Source organism: Tympanuchus pallidicinctus, unplaced genomic scaffold (assembly GCF_026119805.1).
Source record: "Tympanuchus pallidicinctus isolate F22 unplaced genomic scaffold, pur_lepc_1.0 scaffold8, whole genome shotgun sequence".
In the NCBI taxonomy this organism is placed as follows: Eukaryota; Metazoa; Chordata; class Aves; order Galliformes; family Phasianidae; genus Tympanuchus; species Tympanuchus pallidicinctus.
This window is the reverse complement of record NW_026294802.1, coordinates 42,916,969-42,941,255: the sequence shown is the minus strand read 5'-3', so window position 1 is coordinate 42,941,255 and position 24,287 is coordinate 42,916,969. Positions and strand designations below refer to the sequence as shown.

At 36.8% G+C, this 24,287-nt stretch overlaps 1 protein-coding gene across 2 annotated transcripts in view; it reads left to right on the top strand.

Annotated features, from left to right (window-relative positions):
* The window catches only part of GRM8 (glutamate metabotropic receptor 8), a 332,666-nt gene that overhangs the window by 142,377 nt on the left and 166,002 nt on the right, over positions 1 to 24,287 (top strand). For both annotated transcript variants that reach the window (XM_052667763.1, XM_052667764.1), the window contains exons 4-6: positions 18,727 to 18,862; positions 20,340 to 20,494; positions 22,095 to 22,232. In XM_052667763.1, coding sequence (XP_052523723.1) covers positions 18,727 to 18,862; positions 20,340 to 20,494; positions 22,095 to 22,232 — 429 coding nt within the window. The remainder of the gene's footprint in view (positions 1 to 18,726; positions 18,863 to 20,339; positions 20,495 to 22,094; positions 22,233 to 24,287) is intronic.

Sequence of the window (24,287 nt, the reverse complement as noted above, 5' to 3'; positions counted from 1 at the left end):
AAATGCCACAGATTTAAGACCCATTCAGCAGGGGACTTATGTGCACATTACTTTAGATGTATTCAGAATCCCACAGATGATTCCAGTGCCTGCATGTTCACATGCTGGGAAAAAATCAAGTAAGGAAGTCAATCTGAAGTTTATGATAATGCTACTACTGAAGACTTCTGAAGCAGGGATGCAGTGCGATCCTATTTCATGTTTGAATGCTCTAGAAGAAAATACTGTGGGGCATTCTGCATAATCGGGACTACTATTTTTCCCAACACAAAATGTGTGAGGAGGAGTGAAGGAGAAATATGAATTTAGAAAGGAATATTCACATTGAATTGAGCTCAGCTGGTTGCTCTAGAAGGTATGATTTACTCTAACCACAGGTATTTCAAATGAGGAGATTCTGAGTGCTCTGAGTGGGAATTTACCAAAGAAGATTTGGCCACAATAGGAAATTGCTAACTATGGGTTGTTTAAACACAATGTGCACAACACAGTTACCATGAAAATTCTTGCAGTTGACAGAATATATGACTACATTATCACCAGTCTTGGAATTATGGTACTGGAGTTACCTCACTTATCAGAATGATAAGATCTAGTCAAACGTTTAAGATAATTAAAATTGCTTTGAGTATTGCCACAGTAATTACTTGTTTTGGAGCAAAAGCAAAGATAAATTGGCTCTTGAATCAGTGGACTCCTAGGTAATGGTCTTTTTGTATTCCGTGTACTTCGCAGGAATGCAGTGGTGCAAATGAGTTCCTAAATGCAAATCATTTTGTATGATGTGCTATAATGATGAATCAAGGATAATTTGATTCGCATGGCATTTTTCCACACACCTACTCATCTCAAGGAAGAAAGAGAAATTTATCTGCCTTTCCACCTACGTAACAACACAAGGTTTAGATAAAATAAGCTCCTGGTGTTGATTTAGTTGCTTGGATAGATATATTTATTGTGTTCTAAGTAAATGTGAAAGAAAAAGCATAAAAATGTGTGCTGTCCCAAAGGTGAGTTCAGAATTACAAACATCTAAATCTGTACTTACGCTTCTTTCCCTTTCGACAAGCATCAGCAGGGCAGTATTTTGGAGTTTTTAGAAAAAAAAGTAACCCAAGTCACTTCCTTTCATTTTTAGTATGTTACCATAGTGTGAACTCCTCTTTCCTGTTACTGTTTATTATAATGCACAGTGAACTGAAAGGCTTTAAAAAAAAGTTCTAACTTTGAACCTCCTTTCTTTAAAATATTGCTCTGTGACAACTTTTTTTCCAGCCATTGTTTAGCATATTTAGCATTTCCAAGGAAACTCCAAATGGTGGACTAGGTTTTGTTCTAAGCTTGCAGAGCTATAGTTGCCCACTGTGCACCATGAGGTTCTGAGTAGATATATAGAAAGTAGGATGGCGTCTCAAAGACAAAGGTGCTTCAGAAATCAGATCACTTTTGTTCATTCTGCAAGCACAGCCCCCTTGAAGAACATGCAATGGTTACAATTAATTAAATATATATTTGTGTATCTAAGCAACATTTCTTCAATTTGTTTCTCTTAGCAGACAGACAAAAATTAACAAGAAAGCTCTCCTACTTGAAGTTATCTAGCAGTTTTTCCTGTAGGACTTACTAAAATCAACATCAGCAGTGCTCGGTGCCTGATTAGCAGATGGAAGGGAGCAATTAGAAGAAATTCCCTGCCATTATATTTTAAATTGTGCAATCTTACTCATCTGCCTCTAATGGCCATATATTTGCTGTGCTTTGCTTTCAGTTTGAATTGCTGTTTTGCTTTTTGTTGGGTGAAAGGGCTTGTCTTACTGTATACAGTCACTTTGGAGTCTCAGGAAAACTTTAAATCATTTATGTCTCCATTTATTTCCTTTCTTATGATTTATCTGAGCACTTATTTGAGGTTGAGCTTACTAGCAGAGTAAGATAGAAGCCAAAGAGGAAGGAAGGAAGAGACAAGGAATTTTTTAAGATAAATTCACTTATAAATTGGTGGAAAGATGTAATGCTTTTAAACAATAAGGTGCATTTGGGCTGCAGCAAATGAGGAACAACTTTGAATTAAAGGACAGTCAAACTAATGAACACTTTTGAAACAGTTAATCCTGGTGTTTTGTAGAGGCACTTTGATCAGTGCCTGCAATGGATAAAGGGTTTTTCCTCTTTCAGTGTTTTTTTTTTTTCATTTCTGAAGTCTATTAAGAACAAGGTGGATAGTTGTACGCATGTCATTTTATATGTTTAACCTTTCTATGTGTAAAAAAAGGATTTCCCTTGTCTTCATTTACTGTAAGCTTTGGATAAATTAGATCAATATAGTTTCAGAAATTGCACATTTTTTTGCTTTAGATACAAGGATACTACTGAAGGAGAAGATAATTTATGCTTTCAAATGTAAATGTATTTCTGGGTGGTATGTAGATAGGGAATTGTCTTACTTAAATAAAAAGGTGATTTTATATTTCCCAAAGACTAAAATGAGTAGGAAATAGAAAACGCCACTCACATGCCAGAAAATGACATCAGATGTTCCAGCTGATGGAGGATTACATGAACAATACTGAGAGCAGTTTGGAATAAGAAAGTGCTGTGGAAGTCACTGTAGCAAGGGTGGCAGGCAAAGATATGGCTTCACAGCATGCTGAAAATCTGGCCAAGGAATTGCGGTACCAGATCTTGTCCAGTTTTCATCTAATGGATGCTTTGAAGGAAGATACTTAACATTCAGTTGCGTTCTCTTCAAAGTATCTTGTCCATGAGCAAAGCTTCCATCTAATCCTATATAAATTACTGTTTGGCTTATGCCCCGGAGTATAAGAGTTTACTGCCCTATGAAATTGTTTTTGTTCTTTCTAGTGTAACGTAGTTTGCTCTCATTTTTCATATAAATATCTAATGAACATTCCAAACTATGAAAAATGAAGCTCTTTCAGTGACTTCAGTGAGAGCTATGCAGTGTGAAATAGAACTTCATGAAAAAATTTAATGAAATTGATAAACTCAAACCAGTAACCAATTGTGTCTTGTACAATTTATTGTTATAAATACAATTATTCCAGATTTATGGGAAAAGGTTTTGGCTTTTTGGCATATTGTCTGAGAACTCTACCTTAAAACAATGTGATTACTAGAGACTTATTATCTAGTCAGCACTTAGTATCCATTCAACAGTACTTAAATCTACAGCCGACATAATGCAGGAAGTCACCTTACTTGAATATATAATATATGGCCGTTCAATATGTAAGTACGGGATCAACTTTTAAGCCATTTTTAATAGGCTTTAAAAATATTATACCTGGGATTATTCTTTAATTAATATTTTGGTCAATTTATAAAAAAATAAGATTCTCTCAATTCCAGAACACCAAATTGCTTGTCACATATATCTGATGCCTTGATTTAAGTTATCCTAGAAATGCAAGAACTTCAAAAAGACTTTCATACAGCCTTTAGAGATTTATGTATCTGCCTGTACATTCAGATTCTTGAGTATGCTATTCTTTTTGGCCATTTTTCTAAGGTCTGTGAGAAAACTCTGCAGACGCACATATGGGAATATAAAAATATGCTTACAGTTTTAGAGCTATTTGAATATTCTAAGAAGCTCCTTAGAAATTTATCTAAATATGTTATGCAGATCTGTTCATAAAGGAAGAGAAAAAATATGCTGTGTATATTAGATGTTTTGGACCAGTAGTTCAACAGGAAGACAGAGTTGAAAGGAACATGCGAAAGTTAAAGACTTTGTCATGGTACTGGCAGAATGAAACTATGATTTTTGAAGCTGAAGGCTGTAGTAATGGAGAAAGTCAAAGGAGAATTCATCTTCAGAAACTGGGAGGCTTTAGGCTTGAAGTGATGTTGAGGGAGCACCTGGAACATCTAATCAAGTTTTCACCCATGTTTGTATTGACTAGATGTAGTAATACAGAAAAAATCTATCAAGATTTTTTAATGAGGCTAGAGACACCTCCTTGTTACAAAATGTGCTTGATCTGCAGAATATTGATTCAAAATTTTTTAATGAGAATAAAAACAGCTCCTTTTTCTCAGAAAGCTGTTGAGCTGGAGGTTGTTGAAGGCTACGAGGACATGCCAGCACATACGTTTACTCTGTTCTTCTGCTCTTCATATTTCAGAGACAGAAGAAGTACAATCAAGGCTAGGTGAACCCTTGGTCAGACCCAGAATAGTTGTTCTTCTGTAGATATTCTTGCAATTGAAAATCCAGTGTGCTCTTTTGTCAAGATTTAATTAAACTGAGAGCTGACATAACATTTACAGTCACAAATCTGAAAAGGAAGGGGAAGGGAAAGGGAAAGGAAACTATGCTATATATAGAATACACATATATTATATAGAATATATTCTACATTCAAGGTGCAGATGGAGCTGAATTTGGTGAGGGATGTGAAGATAACAAGAAGGGGTTCTACAGGTACATAGATAGGAGGAGATAGGCCAAGGAGAGTGTACCCCCTCTGATGAAAGGTAATGCGGAGCTGGCTTCCTCTGACATAGAAAAAGCTGAGGTACTCAGTGAGTGCTTTGCCTCAGTCTTCACAGGGGGTTAGGCTTCCCATGTTTGCCAGGACCACGAGCCTCTAAGTGAGGGTGTGGGGAGTGATTTCTGCCCACTGTAACGGTAGAACAAGTCCAAGACCTCCTCATCAAATTGAACGTATATAAGTCCATGGGGCCAGATGATATCCATTTCGAGGATTCTGAAAGAGATGGCTGATGTGGTTGCTGAGCCACTCTCCAACATATTTGAAAAATCATGGTGAAGTCCCTGTTGATTGGAAAAAAGGAAACATCATTCCCATTTCTAAGAAGGGGGAACTACAGGCTGGTGAGCCTCTCCTTTGTGCCTGGGAAGATCATGGAGCAGATCCTCCTAGAAGTTATGTTAAGGCACATACAAGACAAAGATGTGATTTCAGACAGACGGCATGGCTTCACCAAGGGCAGATCATGCCTGACCAATCTGGTGGCCTTCTGTGGTAGAGTAACAGCTTTGATCAATAGGGGAAGAGTAATGGATGTCATCTACCTCGACTTCTGCAAAGCCTTTCACATGGTCCCTCACCACATCCTTCTCTCTAAAATTGGAGAGATGTGGATTTGAAGGATGGACTGTTTGATGGATTTGGCTGGACACAGCCAAAGGGTTGTGATCAGTGGTTCTGTGTCAGGGTGGAGGCCAGTCACAAGCGGTGTCCCTCAGGTTCAGGCTTGGGACCGGTGCTCTTCAGTATTTTCATCAGTGACACAGATGATGGCATCGGGTGCATCAGCAAGTCTGCAGATGACACCAAGCTGAGTGGTGCATTCAATACATTTGAAGGAAGAGAAGCCATACAGTGGGACCTGGACAGGGTGCTGCACTTGGATCGGATCAATGCCAGGTATTTATAAAAACTGGGTGAAGATCTCCTTGAGAGCAGCCCTGTGGAGAAGGACTTGGGGTTTCTGGTGAGAACCAGACGAGAAGCTGAACGTGAGCCAGCAGTGTGTGCTTGCAGCCCAAAAGGCCAACTGCATTCTGGGCTGAATTAAAAAAGGTGTGGCCAGCAGGAGAGGGAAGTGATTGTCCCCCTCTACTCAGCTCTTGTGAGGTCCCATCTGGAGTATTGCATCCAGGGGCCCCCAGTACAAGAAAGTCATGGAGCTCTTGGAGCGGGTCCTAACATGATCAAAGGGCTGCAGCACCTCTCCTATGAAGAAAGGTTGAGAGAGACCTCATTGTGGCCTTCCAATACTTGAAGGGAGTATATAAATAGGAAGGGGAATGGCTGTTTACGAGGATGGATAGTAGTAGGACAAGGGGGAATGGTTTTAAACTGAGACAGGGGAGGTTTAGGTTAGATATTAAGAGGAAGTTTTTCACACAGAGGGTGGTGACATTCTGGAATAGTTTTCCCAAAGAGGTTGTGGATGCCCCATCCCTGGAGGCATTCAAGGCCAGGCTGGATGTGGCTCTGGGCAGCCTGGTCTGGTGGTTGGAAACCCTGCACATAGCAGGGGGTTGAAACTAAATGATCACTGAGGTCCTTTTCAACCCAGGCCATTTTGGGATTCTATGATATGGTGATATTAAAATATGGAACTAAATACTTCTGAGGAGATGCAAAAAGGAAGAAGTAGTGCTTTATCACAGAGAATTAGACAAACTTGGAAGCAAACGTTGCGTCCACTGTGGTAATAGGTAGTTAAGAATTCTGTAGATAATAGGTAGATAAGAATTGTACTGTCATCAGTACAATTTTATTAGTAGGGAATCATTTTGGCCTTCAGTCAGAATAATACTATGCTTTTTTCGTAGTCCATTCAGTGACAAACCAAGTGCAATACATAATTAATTACTTAAGCTTATCTAATCTGTCTTCATTAATTACCAAGAAACAGGTGTTTTCTGCTCATGCTTGGTCTGAGAAATGCTGGTGAGAGTTTTAATCTCTCTGGGAAGTTACTGTGAAATAAGATGGGGATGAATTTATTTTCAAACTCCACTGTAACTGTCCATGTACATGCTGTTTTCTTGTAAAAACAAGTTTCCTTTTTGAGAGAGTAGACTTATCCATTGTTCATAGCAGATGGAAATCTGCATACTCTTCAACCTTACATTGGTGTTTCTTTCTTTCTTCTTTTTTTTTTTTTTTTTTGTTTTGAGTTATATCATCTCTGGGAAAGTTGTATTTGAGTGAGTCATTTAAGTCGCATTGTACCGATTCATTGTCTGAAAAGATGACACTGGCTGTGTGTATAGGAGTGCTGGAAGAAGTCTTTAAGACTTGGAGAGAGATTTCAACAGATGGTCTAAAAATAGTAAGAATGTGGTCAATAGAAAATGCCAGGGATTGCTGGATAAGTAAAATATTTTCTTCTCCCTTGCTAGATTTAGTTCTTTAGAGAAGCTGGGCTTCCTTCTGACTAGGTGTGAAAATTAAATCTCAGTCATCTTTTAGGGCAAGATCTTGATTGTTCTTTAGAATTTGTGAATATGTCTCCTAATTCCTAGTTTCGACTTTCCTTGCCTTTTTGATGGACCTACTCTGATTGCAGTTTCTCCAGTGCCACAAATATGTTTTTACTGTGCCTGTTGATTTTAAATCATGCTGTCAATGTGCCCAAGTTAGAGTTGGCTTGCAGTACCAATCTGAGACATGCAAATTGTAGGAAAGATGGCAATGCTGTGTGACCATTAATTCAACTTAAGATTTCCCATGTGGAATTGTCTGTGAGCTTTTATCATAGACGTCATTGCCCTTCTGCTTCTTGAGGACCGACCTAACTGCAGCAGCCACACAGATAGTGAAAGGTATTATTTTCCAGTAAAAAATCAACAGTCTCAGAGAACTGATCGGTGGTTAATTCCATTTCACAGAGTGTAGCATTCTTTATGTCCTTTTCACATAAAGGATTTTTCTCCAAATATCTTTTTAGCATTGCAGCTGGAGGAGTCTCTTTATCTAACTATCACATATTTCCTTCATGAAATGCTTTGGTCTTGACGACAGTTGCACTGATGGTGAGAAAACTAAGCAACTAATACCCAACATAGAGTTATAGTATTTTGGCTGTTATTGGAATTCAAGATCTGAAAAAGTTAACATCTCAAAATTCACATTTCTAGTAGCTTTCATTGAGCTCTTCTGGGATTTAAAAACATACATCTCCCTAGAATATTTCAGTGCAAACTACCAAAGTATCATTATCATTTACAATTTGAGAAGAGCTACGTGCCATGCTTGTTCCTTTCCTCTTTCTTTTAAAAGAAGTATGTGTATTTCACTGATGGAACTTCTTCAATAGGCAGGGAAAGAAAGTTCTCTGAAAATGTGGGGAATAAAGGATCTATTTCTACTGTTTATTTTTTCCACTTCAAAACTTGACAGTGATTAATCATAAGGCATTGCAAACAAAGGTGCATTATTATTTTAGCACTAGACATTTGCAGAAGATTTTGTTTTAGGATCAGTGCTATTATTTGTGCAATGAACAGTGAGTGAATGTAGCACAGCTCTCCAATCCTTATTTGTTTTATTATTTTTCCTTTGTCTTCTATGTTATCTTCATTTTTTATTCTCATTTACCACTTTCATCAAATAATATAGGCTGGATTTTTTTGTTACTACAAGGTGGAGTTTCTTTCTTATGAGTCATATGTTTTTATCAGGTTGTAACTCAGAGTAAATTGAAGTACCTTCATTTTTCATCTGTTGCATCGTTTGGCAGATTTGATGGGCAGTGCATTTCAAAATTAGTTAATTTTGAAAACGTTTATGACTACATTTTTCTATTGTAATGAGTGAGATATAAGTGCTCCATGGATAATAATTTTTTCTCTGGTATAATTTTTGAGAGATTTAGGTAAAAAAAAAACCCCAACACAACATAATGAAGGATGCTTAAAAAATTTATGTATGATAGAAGAGTCTTATCAAATTACTGAAACCATGGGATCAGATGAGTAGCATGGACATAGAAAAATCCATCAGGCTCTTGTAGGTATGGTCTGTTGATCAAAATTCTAGAGACTGGATTCATGTTAGAATAGGCTTTTATTTCAGCTTGTATTAACAGCATAATGATGACCACTATACTGCAGTGTTCAGTAAAAGTAATTTTGTACTTATGATTGTAGGTTTTTTGTGTAATTGCTTTTTTGGGGGGATTTTTTTTTCCTTCACTGTCTATATAATATGGTCAATCTATTATGCATTTTATTAGAAAGGAGTGAGCTGTAGACATCTTTCGCCAGTTACTAAGTACCTTTAATTCCTAATTTATTACAAAGCAAGCACTTCCATTTCGTTTTTCAGTTAATGATGATTTCTTGTAGCAAGGCTATTATTTGTATGGAAGAAACTGGGACTGTACTCTTTTAATTTTGAAACATTAAAATCTATGCAGTAACAAAGCCTGGAAAACACTTGCAAAGTTGCCTGGTAGAAAAAAAAAGACATCCATGGCAAGGGTTGATCTGTGATCCAACCAGCTTCCCAATGTTCGATCTGTTTTCTGTATTCTAGTCCTTCCTTGACTTACAGACGTTACTTTTCAGATACTTGACAGCTACATTATAAAAGGAATCTAGATTTCTCTTTCTATTGCGATTTCCTGTTAGCACATTTAATTGTATTCACAGCTGCATTCATACATCTCATGTCAATGATGAGCCTTGACTGAGGTTTACTGAGATCCACTTACTCTGGCCAAGCTCTTCAGAATTTGGCTTAGGTGAACAAAGGCTCTTCCTCCCAGTAATCACCATTTCTTGCATGTGATTTTAACTGAGGACTTTAATGGAAAGTGTAGGTTTCCTCCTGTTCTTTCCTACATGGGTAAAGGCTTTCTCCTTAAGTTTATTTCTTTGGTGCTTGATAGAGCCTTTGTTCCTTTCAGAAGGTCTAGGAAAAGTTGAAGCTATATTTTTACCACCTGAAAAAAAGGACAGTCAAGATAATACCCTGTCCTAGTACAACTACTGACAGGCTACATAAAAGCAGACTTTGATCCTACCTTTTAGTCAATTCCCAACAAGCCAAGGCAAGGAGAAAGCTTCATGAAGAACAGGCAATTAAAGAAATGCATTACAATTGTCCCCTTCGTAACTACCATAGAGAGCTGAGCACAAGCAGAGGAGAAGGTTAATAGGCAGACTTGCAAGGGTTTCAGAAAAGCTTAAGATTTTCACTGCTTGTTAAAAATTCATGCAAGCCAGCAAGGAGTGCATTCCCTCTTAGAAATGAGAGTAGACTTGCATCAAATTATTTATCATACCTGATCCAGAATATTTTATCTAGTGATGCCTGAATATAACCATCTTTTAGTGGTTCAACGCACAGTTTCTACCTCTGTTCTTACTCAGTCCTTATTCAGGAAGATATACATGTATGTCTAGTGTATAACTTACAAACCATTGTTAATCTAGAAGATCAATATTTCTGTGCTCAAACAAAAGCCCAATGTGAATCATTAGACAGTAAAAGCATCCAATTCTATATTTCTGTTTTGCATTTTCTATATACATAGGTCTTTTCTTTCATCCAAGAACAGAAAAATATCTTTACAGAAGTTAGTATTCCATTGAATTGGAATCATTGTGTTTTTACCACCATTTCTACATTGGTACTACATGTCTAAAAGCACACTAACTCATGTTTGATCTACATGCTCTCTTTTAGTGCACACATAGATCTTCTGAACACTTTCCTACTTCTTCCTTTCTCTCTTTCTAAATTCTGAAACTTATTTCCGCTTTCTGAGTGCATTTCTGGATTAACTTTGGACTTGATGACATTTCTACAGAGGTGCTTTATGAATTAAGTTATTCATTCATCCCAGCAAGCTAGAAGGAAAGGCATTATTAGATTCAGTAACTGCTAAGCTTCCTCTCAAGAGATCTGTTACCAGTTAGTATGAAATACACAGAGTCATCACACTCCTCTGATTGTTTTCTGATCCAAATTGTAGAATCATGGTTGAAGTTGGAAGGGAGCTTAAAATTCTAATCCCCTGTTATGTGCAGGGATACTTTCCATTGGGTAAGCTGCGCACAGCCTCATCCACTGTGACCTTGAACGCTTCCAGGGATCCACACCTTTTCTGGGCAGTCAGTTTCAGTGCCTCACTATCTTCTGTGTAAAAAATTTCTTCCTAATACCAGATTTAAATTTCCGCTTAGTTTAAAACCATTACCCCTTCTTCTATCACTACAATACCTGATAAAGAATCCCCGGGCAGCTTGCAGCCCCCCTTTAAGTGTTGGATAGCCACTGTAATGTCTCCCTTGAACTTTTTCTTCTCTAGTCTGGATTGCTCCAACTCATTCTCTGATCATCCTCGGAGCCCTTTGCTGTACTGTTTTCTTATAAAAGTATTGCTATTTCTTAACAGTGCTATGTCTTCAACTTGTGTTTGGAAATATGAAGACTGGAAGCAATATACCAGACTTATTTTTATCCCTAGATGTGTTACTACCTCCAATGGTAAGAAATTAGTAGATAAATTTCCTTATAATTTTTAGATCCTAAACGGTGTTCTTATCCAAGTGTTCCCCTCTCAAAATACTTCAAAATGAAATAAATATAATTAGGTTATAGAGCTATAGCCTAGATATATTAATTTTGTATTTAACCTGCAGTCTAGATACTAAATTGAGTGAACTCATCCTTCCTAGCTTATATAAAAGAAGGTTACTTATTTTATAACTTAGTCATAATGTACAAGTTCTTCTGTTGGGAAAAATGAAAGAGGTAGATTTTCAAGAAAAATAGTGTAAGCAAGTCCAGCTGTTTTAAACTTAAATTAGAAGAGTTAAACTGGTGAAAAGGAACATTTGTTCAGTAATGAGAATTAAACTCATTACTGTGGATGTGGCAGACAATACCTTGAAATGTTAATTTTATTAGCTAAATGCACTCCATCTCAAGTGGAAATGAACTGATATTCAGATATGATAGGATAATGTACTTAGATTTATCATTGCTGCTGTTTTTCTTAGAAGGGGAGATTAAGAGTCAGGTTTCCCTGCCTGCATACAGCATTTAATTGTAAAGGCAAACCTTGAACACCTAATATCAAGAAGAAGCATGCAAGGGAAAAATAGAACACTAACCTACCATTAAAATCAGACAATCCAGAAGAATGTAACTGAAAAGTGCCTTAGTATTTAAAATAAAAGGGAAAGGGAGTGATATAAAAAATACCTAACAGAGGATCCCCACGGGGAGAAAAACCATCTTCAGAGAAGAAAGGCTATATTTATTTTTTTAAAAAAAGTTTTTTATAAAATCCAGCTGTTCTTGGGGTGGAGTTTCTTTTTCTGCCTAAACATACTCTAAGGAATGCCAGAAGCTTCTGTGTCGTCTTTGTGATGCTGGATGCATCCACTAAGTGTGCAGATTTGGGATTGTGGCTCCAGGCAGCAGCATTCAGTGAAGGATCTCTCCAGCGCTGTGCAGTGCAATGGACCTCAGAAACTGAGTCCCATGTCAGAGAGTGATAACAAGGAGACACACCACTGTGGGCACTACATCTATACAGCATCAAATTTTAACAAAGACCTTTTAGGATGCATTTGGGACTATGCATGGAGTGTCCTTGGAGGTGAACTGTTATTTTCATACCTCACCCATCCCCAGAACTTCTTGAAGCATCTCTTTACATTTATACTCCCCTAAACACTGAATCCAAACCTTTACTGTTTACAGTTACTTTACTGTTACAGGCCCATCAGTACTAAGAATTTTAGAGAAAAAGAGGAAAGAATAAGAGCCACATTCACAGACAAGTTTGCTTTTAAAGGAAAATATCCAACAGGTAGAAGCCAGAGTTGGAGTTCACAGTGTTACTTAGATGTAAATCAGAATTGGTATTAGCTTAAAACCAAACCAACAAACCCCAAACAAACAAACAAAAGAAAAACAACTTGAAAATATTTAAGAATTCAGGCATTTATGAAATTATCATAAAAAATGTTTCCCTGGTCCTTAGATAACAAAACAAAGGGGATCTGCTTTGTCATTAAGGAAGTACTAGCTTTTGAGCCAGAAAGTGGAAAATAGTAGTATATTTCTTTTTTTTCATATTATGCCTCTAGAAATTCTAAATCTGCAAGTAGGAAGGCCCACATTTCCCCTGAGGGAGATCTTTATATCCACTGTGATGATAAAAAAGGATATAATTCTGAAAGCATCACAGTAACCGATCGGTAAGTGAGAACCATTTCCAATTAGATTCTTTTGGCCACAGATTGTTTTAAACTTTGACTGGGCATCTCCTTTTCCTGATGAAATATAAAGTGATTCACTGTTGAGAGGAAAATTCCTCTCACAGCTTTAGAACTCATTTTTTTAGAATCTTTGCAGCCTCCCTCCTCCTTTTCCCCCCCCTAGATATTTAATTTTTGCCCATTCACAAACATCTTTACTACAGATGAATTTTTCTTCTTAGCTACTTTCTTTCAGGGCTGAAATGAAAGTTGGCTTTCATTTACACAAACGCAGAAGTATCACGAAATAGTCAAAGAGTGAAATATGTGGGTTTTTTGTTTGTTTGTTTGTTTTTTAATGTTTCAGTGGATTTTTATTGTTATTTTTTTGTCCTGCAGATTTGGGGGTTGTGAGAATATCCCTTACAGTTAATTTCCACCAGATTAGTAGAAGCTGTAATGATATATTCATAGTGCTTCTTCAGAGAAAAAAAAATTGCAGTTTAGAGTGGAAGTATAAAATAACAGACATTTCTTGCTTCATGCCACTGTAGAGATAGACTCTGATCTCTGAAGCCAATAGCCAGTATGGAGCTGTAGTGTTTTTTTTTTTACTTTGTTCTTTTCCTATTTTAGAATGAACATCTGTTTTGCCCATGATGTAACTACCTGTGTGAGTGCATGCATTCTTGAAATACGCTTGGCTGTATGCTTATGAATTAATATGTGAATGTAAAATACAGTTATAAAAGAAATGAGTGAAATGCTTTTGTCCAAAAACTTTTGTGTTCTTTCATGGTTTCCTTAAAGACACTTTTTTTTTTTTTTTTTTTTTTCTCCCATAAGAAGGGAATAAAGTTTTGAGTTGAAAGGCTCATGACTGTAGCCGACTTGTCGGTGAACAAAGCATCGAGTCACTGATGCATTAAAAGCATCTTTGTCATAAATACTAAGGGGTTTTGAAAATTTTTGGTTTTACTTGACTGAAGAAAGAAAGAGCAAACTCTAGGATCAAAATACTGACTGTTTTTGTCTCTTATGAAACAAGATCTCAGAAGACCTCACAAGATTTTCCATGATGTTTTAGTGTGCTGGATGTTGTCTCTTTTGAGCATTCAAAGTATAGTATTATTTAGATTTTTTATTTTTTTACTTTTTCCCTCAGTTACCTTACACCAAAAAGTATTTACACTGTTGGCTGAGGAATTGACCATGATGAGTAGATTGTTTGTTGGGTATCTGGTGAGTTTATGAGAAAGAAAAAGCCCTAAGCATTTAGGATATTTTCTTAATGCAGATAATTGGTGACTGCAACAAAAGAGGCATAGTGGAATGAGATTTAACTAAATTTGTGAATGAATAGCAGTGAAAGTGTTTCAGCATGGACTTCAGTGCAAGCAGGAGAACCTACAAAGAGCTTGGGTTGTAATACATAAAGCTGAACTACCCTGAAGTCTGTATAAAACCACATTGGTGTCCATGTTGTTTTTTTGGGTAGCTAAATGAAAGTAGCTCTGGAAAGAATTGCATGGCTGCATTCATTCCTCTCAGTTGCAGTAATTTTAGATTAAGGAAAATGCTTACATTTTGAACAAATATCGCTTGTGAAATTTGATCTTGAACTTGTAACTGTATGTTCTTTGGTGCTAATCCCTCTTCATTCCTAATCTAGAAAACTATTCTTAAGAGCATCTGGGTATACAAAAAGAATGACAATATGCTGATTGTTGTTTAAATAATGGTTCCTAAAAGTTCCTAATTATCATAATCAGTGAAAGTGTGAAGCAAAGTAGTCACCTTATTTTTCTGTTATATTCAGGTTGTTTTTTTTCCATCCAAAATTATCAAATAATGAACTCTGCTTAGAAGGAAAGTCTTCAAGGATTCACTGTTTCTTGTCACCAGAACTTGAGTGTGGAGTATCATGTTTGCAATTTTTCCAATTACCTTCAGATTGAACACAATTCCTGGCAATTTGAACAGATTTTCATTACAGACAGGTCTAGGGAAGAACTGGAAGAGGAGGAGAAATCCAATTGATTTTCCTCATGTTCTCATGCATGATGTGGTAGTGTCAGAAATGTACAGTCTGCTATCAGACAGAGGCTGTTTCTGCCTGTGACAGTGCCCTGCTTGCCTCACAGGATAATTTCTTCTGATGAGGCTTTTTTTCTGAGTCCCTGGCATCTGTTCTGCTTGTTGGAATCAGAACTTCTATATCTTCGTATATTTCTGCAATGTCTTTTGGAAGGTTTCCATAGACTGGCCTGTTTTCTTGGCCTAGTGACCAGTGACATATAATTCATCTTAAAAAATTAAATCTAAATTAAATCTGGTAGGCATCTGAGGATGTCCTACCAGGACCCAGGTGGGACTGGGTCCTGGATATGCTCTGGCTATTAATCTTCAGCTTTTTCAGGAAATAGTTGATGTGTGATGAAGCTTACAGTGAGTTACTGTGAGCCAGGTGAGGTATGTCTTCTAATTCTAGAAATGAAGACAAAGCAAGCGTGTACCTTGATCACTTCCCCTTCCATGATAATAGGGCTAAGTACATAAATGAGAAGATAAAATAAATTAGAGGGTAAATTGGTTCTGAATGGTGTGGTTGTGGTCCCATCGTGGAACACACTTGAACTGAAAAGTCTGACATCACTTTTTTTTGGTGTAATGACAGTGTCTATTCCTAGTATCTCCTCTGGTTGATCCATAGTGTAGTGCTGGATACTACCCAGAGAATTAGATAATATGGCCCCTGTTGTTACATTTAGCTTAATCTTTCAGTTTTTAATTTAGAAAATTCATTTGTTAGTGGTAGCTTCCTAGCAAGTCTGCTCACTATTTTCCAAACACATGTTCACTTCTTCTGACACCCACCTCCACACACTTGAGTATTTAATGGTTTACAATTAGCATGCCATCTTGTGACTACAGAACCCCTGAGAGGTAAAATGAATATTTATCATTTTAAAATGAACACAAGTTTAACCATCAAAATGATGTAAGTACTACGTTTACCTTTCATTTGACTTTTTTTCCTTACTGAAATCAGTGTAGGAAAGGAAAGGTAAAAGCCTATTGATCCATCATGCTGACAGTATCTTCAAAATCTACCAGTTTTTCTTTGGTGATATCCTATTTCTCACCTGCATTATACAGGTGTATACCTGTAAGCAAGTTTAGCCTAGCAGGGAAAAATTTAGAGTGCATTTTTTTTTGTCACAGTGGAGGAAATGACTCAACATATTACTGTAGACGGGGGATGCTTATGTCTTGGTTTTTAAAGCACAAGAGTTATGAGCTGTTGACTGTGGTGCTGAGTGGCTGGACTGAACTATGGATTATGAATGGGCAGAGAATGCACTGAGCCCAATTTCCAGCTCTCAGCTCTGCTTTCCTTCCTTTCATGGTTCCCTGGCCCCAGGTGCTGGATATCACACTGAGAAGCTGTTAGACAGAAGGCAGACAGATAGTTATCATCATAGTGTTCATATTAACTGCTTTATTCCTCAAATCAAGCTCTGGGATGACTGAGTAATGCCTTAGTTTTGCAGATCTGAAAACAGACAACGATACCGATTGTGTGCTAAATCTATTTTATTTTCCTTGGAGGAGGTGAAGAACCACCATTCATCAGTGCTATCTTCATGTTTTTAAACTGTTTGGAAAACCCTCAATTTCATCTACTCTGTCATATATAATTAAAGATACAAGAATGGTTACAATCACCAGTCCATATTCCTGCTAGAACTAACTGAAATGAGTCTGTCTGGCTGATTTCCTTGGTCACAATAGTGCCTTCTAGTGAAAATCTCTCTGAAACTTATTTATAATCCTTTTCACTGACCTGATTTGAATACTGCTTTTCCTTTCAGTAACTAAACAATTAGCTTTCATTTCTTCATACAAACAGCAGGCAAGTTATAATTTTAACTAAGGGAAATTTGAAGCAAAGTAGTTCTGTAGGTAGATCTCTGGAGATTGAAGGATACCAAACATTTGGAAACAGATCTTTGGCTTTTTGACTGCAACCCCTTTTAGTTGCTGGAAGTTATAGTACATGAATACACACTGCTAGAAAGGTGTGTATAGAAGCCAGCAACAGGAACAAGCAGTCATCTTGCCAAATCAGTGAGAAAAGCTGACAGGGTGAAACACGTAGGCATGATTTGTTTTTATGATTCAGAGCCGTAAATCCTCCATTGGCGCTTGGTGCCTGAACTGTCTGTCCTTTGACACCTGTGAAACAAATGATAAATGTATTGCTATCACATACAAGTCACCTGTTCTCAAGCCTTCTTTCAACTCAATTTGGGAAGATCTTTGTTCACCTGTAACCTAAATGCTAGATTTAGAACCTGTCCTCAGTACCTTTGCTAGCTATTTTGGAGCTAGCTCTAATTACTCCTTATACAGTCTTCTGCCTCCTATGAATCCCATTCTAGACGCTCTGCTCTCTGTGTGTCTGAGCATCTAGCCCAGGCTGTAGATTTCAAAGGCAGCAGGGTGCTGAGAGGTTAGGCACTGTAATGTTTTAAGTACCTTTGTGGATCTAGCATTTCTTCGTTACCTGAAAACTGATACTCTCTTATTTGTTTGAGGAACAGTTGTGTATGCAGTATATAGTTATGAGCATATGCAAAATGTTTCGTATGCCTGAGATAGTTTATACAGTTAATTACAAACGCAGCAACAAGGCTGAAGTACATTTTATTTTGTTTCTATTAGTACTTAACACATTCTTCATTGAGAGAAGCTGAGATGCACGATACTGTTGTGATTGAACTTGCTGCTGCAATGATGGAATTGTATTTCTTCTACAACATTTTGATTGAAAATAGCTTTTTTTTGAGATACTGCAGTTTTTCATCACTTGATATACATTTCACACACCTTGTAGATGGCAGTATACAGTACATTACATACACATTTTGCAATATTTACACTTGAATTTCATGTGGAGAAAATGTTCTGTTTTTTCTTTTTTTTTTTTTCCCTAAGGGCCATTGCATAAACAGAAATTGTTAAAAAATATACTCTCAAAATTTATGAGGTAACAAATTGGTGCTTTATATCATTTTTTAGGATCTTTTTTGCTTCTTGTGCCCGACTGACTTTGTTTTGTTTTCCAGTTTGCATTGTTTTCCAGTTTTTCATTTTGCAGGATGCTTGTTAGATATTTCCCTTGCATTTCATTTTCATATTTCACTGACAGATTGGAAGCCCCCTTACTTGAGAAAGAGGTTGCAGTAAAGAGCTTTTGAGTGTGTATTGCCTTACCTTAATATCGGTTTAGAAAGTTTACTAAAGCTTTTCATAGTATGATGAAGAGATATAAATATCATCTCTGAGTTCATTTGTTAATTAACAATTTAGAGTTTTCAGTGATAGCTCACACCTCTTAAATAATTAAGTTAACTTAATTATGAATGTTAGCAGTTTGAAGAAATCTGTATCTATTCAATCATAGATTAACACTTGAAATTCTATATTTGATTCTGTAACCAGAGTATTGCTAGCCTTATATTCTCAGCTGAAAAAGCAGAACTGTTTTATAGTTCCTGACTCAAAAGAACCACATTCTGAACATATGATAACTGTTAAACTGCAGGTTTGTGCTTAAATGCAATCTTGTGGCAAGTTTGGCTTCTCAACTGTGACAAATCAGAGTAGTTTTGTGGAGTGTCAGTCCAGCTGAGCCACGACTCAGTACATGGATCTGGCTCAGGATGTTGTTTTAATTTCTATATAAAAAATAAAATAATAGCTAACTGAGCTGTAATCTTTAATTCAGTATTAACTGTGCACGTTTGTAAAAGGTATTCTTCAAAATGCATAACTAAGGTAACTTTTGGCTGGCTGTGCTGCCTTTTATCAGATGAGCAACTTGCTTGCTTTGCCTGCCTGCTCAACAATTCTTCCCTCCCGTCCTCTCTCCTCTTTCCTCTCTTCCTCTCTCCTCTCCCTTTTTTTTTTTTGGTCCTTTTAATTTCTTTCAGGAGGTGTTTGCATTGCTCAGTCACTCAAAATTCCTCGGGAACCAAGACCAGGAGAATTTGAAAAGATCATCAAACGCTTATTAGAAACTCCAAATGCTCGAGCGGTGATCATGTTTGCGAATGAAGATGATATTAGGTGACTGTTTCTTAATTTTGTTTGTTGAATATGTTTTCTCTTCACAAATTTGCACAATTGACTGGAGAAGAATAGAGCAGAAAGGGGGGAGATTTAAATTTAAACCAGTGAAAAAATGATTGGAAATTTGTTGTATAAGTAGTCCAGTTACAGTCAGACATTGCTCTGTTCCTTTGTATCATGGAGAACTGGAATCTTAGAATAATCTAGGTTGGACCCGTAAGATCATCAAATCCAACCATCAGCTTAACACTGCCAAATTCCATCTGTAAACCATGTACCTTATCACCATGTTTGTACTATTATGTACCTCCAAGGAAGGCAATTCCTCCACTTCCCTGGGCAGCCTGTTATAATGCCTAGCCACCATTTCTGTGCATGAATTCTTCCTCATTCTAAGCCTCCCTGGTGCAGTTTGGAGCTTTTTTCTCATATTGTATCTCTTCTCACATAAGAAAAGAGACTAACACTCTCCTTGTTGCAACCTCCTTTTAAATAGTACTGGAGAGTGATGAGGTCTTTCCTCAGTCTCCTTTTCTCCAGACTAAACAGCCCTAGTTCTCTTAGCCACTCCTCATAAGTCTTGGTTTATCAAGAGCTTCATTGCTTTTCTCTGAATGTGTTTGAGCAAATCAATAATCTTGCAGTAAGGGGCCCTAAACTGAACACCATATTTAAGTTGTCTTGCCAGTGGCACATAAAAGCCTGTCACTTCTGTAATCCTTCTGGCCAGACTATTTCTGTTACAGACCAGAATGCTGTTGGCCATCTGAGCACACGGTTGGCTTATGTTCTGCTGGCTGTTGACCTGTACCTAGAGGTCCTTTTCTAATGGGCAACTTTTGAGCCACTCTTCCCTGAGCCCATGGTGCTGCATGGAGTTGTTTGGACTGCAGCAACTGACGCTTAGCCTTGTTGAATGCCATACTATTGGATACACCCCATTGATCCAGCCTGTCCAGATCCCTCCATAGAGCCTTCCTACTCTTAAGCAGATCAGCTAACTTGGTGATGTCTGCAAACCTAGTTAGGGTACACTTGATTCCCTCATCAGATTAATTGATGAAAATATTAAACAAAACTGGCCGCAGTATAATACAGGTGGAGCCGTGGGGAGCACCACTTATTACTGGCCTCCAGTCAGATTTAACTCCATTCACAGCAACCCTTTGGGAATGCCTTCTAGTCGTTTTTTTACCCAGTGAATCTATTTCCGGTTCCTAACTAAAAGTACAGCTTTAATAGATTGGTAACTGAAAAGGAAGAAACCAGTAAGAATGCTAGAAAACTATGTCTAAAAATGAAAAAAAATTAAAAGGTATAGCACTGTAGGTTAAGTTCAGTACACTAGTTGTTAAGCATATTTGAGACCTGCCCAAATCAGAGCCTGTTTGGTTTATATGAGCTTACTTATGGGATTCTAAAATTCTTTGTACATGCAGTTTATTTAATTAGGCATTTGTTTATTTATTTACAGGCGAATACTGGAAGCAGCCAAAAAAGCTAATCAGTCTGGACATTTCCTATGGATTGGCTCAGATAGTTGGGGGTCAAAAATTTCACCAGTTCAGCATCAGGAAGAAATTGCAGAAGGAGCAGTAACCATCCTACCTAAAAGAACCTCTATAGATGGTAGGAATGCAATGGGACAAAACCCAGTTCTCCAATAATGTTCAAACATCCTAGCTCTCTTAAAAATATAAATTAAAAAAAAATATGTGTCTTCCTGGAGCTCAAGGAAAGCTATGCAAATAAATATTTGGAGTTGACTCTACCAATATTCATTTAGTGCCTCTGTTGACTTCACATGGGATTAAGTCCTTGAATTCAGTGTACATCTGTCCACTTGGGATTTGGTAACATAAAGATTTCTAGATCTTGATTTTTCTATTTATTAGGAGCTTAGTCAAGTTAAGAATTTAAGTTCTGCAGCATTCAGCTTTTAACTTTCCACTTCCTTGCCCTCAAGGTAGACCACAATCTTAGGTACCTAATTCTCTTATCAGGGCAGGTATAAAGTTAAATGTCTCCAAGCACTGAGCAGACTACCAGAAGAAAACTGAGGCTGTCTGAAATCTTTCTGTTCTCTGGACATGTGCAAAACTTCAACTAGGTGAAGTTTCCATTCCCTCAGGGATAGAACCCAGAGAGATTTTTTTGTTCAAAAAGATAAGTGATTATTTAGTTAGGGAACTGAGGAAGTTTGTTTGAATGGCTTTTGTTTGCTTTGAATATAGCTCAAAGCCAAGGAGATGTTGAATCTGCAATTAAGCAGTTTTATAATGGTCTAATAACTACAGCACATGTGGAGAAGAGTTTCTTAACAATAGTCTGGTGATTCTTAGTGCAAAAAAAGAAGAGCAACAGATGGATGTTAATGAATTGGCTCATTCTCATGGGAGGAGATGCATCTAGGATCTGCTTTCCTCTCCTAAACTTCTTATACATTTTTCTTTAAGAAGTCACTGTATTAACAAAGTTTATCATGTGGAGTATGAGACACTTTTCTGGCAAGTGGAGATTGTTTCTTTGTACCGCCTGCTGCGGTAACGGCCATATTAAGTCCTGGACATAAGTGCTGTAAGCTGGGAAATGATTAGAAAAATGGCACTATAGATACTGTTTGGAGAATTTACGTTGATGGAAGTATTTATGAAGAGCTTAATCCTATTGGTATGTTGGTCATGATTTTATTAAATCTCCTGGATTGATGGAGTAATACTGGTGCAGGATCTAATCAGATTAAGGGAGAATCTTTAGTTTCCCAGCTTGGTGGGCAATTTATGTGACTTGGAAGACTTCAGGTTCAACAGAAAGGTACTCAGTGAATTTAGGTGGCCATGAAAAGAAATATGTTTGAACCTTGGCACTTGAGTCACTTTGTCTAATTTCTTGTAGGTAGCTAATTCTTTATTTGGTCATCTGTTGTATTAAAAATTAAGTTCCCTTAGCCATCTGCATGGCATTATTTTTTATTATAGAATTCTGCTGTAGATTTAGAGATGCTGTAACTGCTGTGGATATTTAAAAATATATTTTTCTACGGCAAATATGGAATAGTAATAAATATGCTAGTATTTATTTCTTAGATATGCACATAAAATATTATTGCAAATAGTACCTACATTTTTTTCTTGTTATGAAATTCATACAAAATGCATTATAATCTTTAAATGACTATCTGTATGCTGTTTGATATTTTAATGCCTTTTTCTCTCTTTCTTAAATGTAGGATTCGATAGATATTTTCGGAGCCGAACACTTGCCAACAATCGAAGAAACGTATGGTTTGCAGAATTCTGGGAGGAGAACTTTGGATGCAAGTTAGGATCCCATGGAAAAAGAAATAGCAACATCAAGAAATGCACAGGTAACTGTGATAGTAAAACATTATAAGTCACTTATTGGAGTGCTGGAAAGGGACAGCTTCCTGTTAGCCTTTATTGTGTCTCCCTTCAGTTCTCCTATACAAACCTGCACTGTCATAAAAAGTGTGACATTTTTCTCAAACCCAAAGAAAAGTTTCATGGGCAATATTTGAGAAAGTTTGTAGTTAATTTGTGCAAATCCAATGAAGGTACAGATTTTCTTAAAGACCTATGACTGTGGTTCAGTTCCATTCCTGTTTTCAGTGACCTTTTCTCTCACCCCATGTACAGTTGTCTGTATGCATTTTGTAGAGAACAGGTACATCACAGCAATTTTCATATTATTATCCCTAGAAAACACAGAGCACAAATTAAATTACTTTTGAACTGCTGAGGTCTTGATGGTAGGTCAAGTCATGAACTCCTTATTTAGTTTACAATCTGTGAATGAGGATGGAGTAAAAATCAAATCAATATGTCCTTAATGCTTGTCCTTATGTGAAAAGAACAGGATTCTGTATTGTTTTATAAAGCTGAATGTCCCTATGAATTTCAAACAAAATTTGTATGTAACTGGAACTGTTCCAAGCAAGTTTCTCAAACTTGCTTGTTCAGGCATCATGGTAAGACACATTAGTCATGAAAGATAATAGGGCAGTCACACAAACTTTGAGTTTTGTCTCACCTGGAGGCTGGCTTTTTGTTGTCCCTTGCAGAGCTTTCTATATATTTGTTACCTTTAATCTTCTGTGACTACAGCAGGCTGTTTATTTCCATATATGTGTGTATTTCTGGTGTCACTTGCTTAATTACTGCTGTTACTACCAGTACTGGCACGGACCTCTGTCTCTAACTAGTAGTACCAGCAATACTAGTTTTCTGAACTGTAAGTTATCCATGTACCTTGATTTTTGATGCAGTGTTTTCTTTCATCAAACATTATTTTTCATATGGAATGTGAACATTTTTGTTTGCTTGCTGTTCCAGCATACAAAGATTTGAAAATGAAACAAAGATATCACAGAGTACTCTTCTAAAAAAACTGCACTGAACTTTGGATCTGACAGTATTGATGTCATTCCTTCAGAGAACCAAACCTCAGTGATTAAAATAGATAGCAACAATTGTAATTAAGATTTAAGGGAGTATGGTAAGAATTAAATGAAATTTACTTCCACTAACCTCAAAGAACATTCATATTTGATTCCACTCTAACTGAAAATTCTGAAGAAGTCCCCTTTACAGAGTGTATGTGTATATAGACAGTTCTTCATGTTTGTATACATAAACACATGGAAAGCTGACATTAAATAAAGTTGCTTACTCTACCATTTTAACATGTGCAATGTGAGTTTCAAATTCCAATCTGACATAATGAAATATAATTTTACTGAGATTTGTTTCCCCATAGCATTTCTTCAAGGCATGTATTTATCACACTGTTTTCAGTTTTTGAAAAGAAAAGTGTGGTCCTTTAATAAAACATCAACAAAAATGTTAATTAAAAAACCCCTTCATGCACATCCTTTTACAGTTACAGTAGTCTCTCCTTCTGTTTTGTATGGTTAGCATTTTAACTGCTCTGCCAGCCTAATCAGCCTTTAACTGCCTATAATAACTGTCTGCACTGCTAAAAATAAAGATGGAAGAAGTTTCCAAAAGCATGTGGAAGCCTGTGTAAATCAGTCTGATTTCAATTTGCTCCATCAAACTGAATTATTAATTTCTCTGAAAAAAAATGTCAGCACAGTGTAAGAGATCTTTATCTGGAAACTTTATAGATGCATTACTTGTTTTCTCTTAACTAACCTATTTGAAAGTATAATTGTACATCTACAATATCAATAGAAGGAGATTTACTTGTGTATATATGTTTATATATATATAAAACCCTATTCTGAGGAATGTATAAAACAAATTTAAAATTTCAGTAGCAGGCTGTGCATCTTCTGAATGCGAAGTGCATTGCTCTCTATTTTGCTTGGGTAACAGTTTCATTCTCAAAAAATCTCTCAAAAAATAAGGTTTTTTCTTCAGTGAGATCTTTGAAAAGTTTA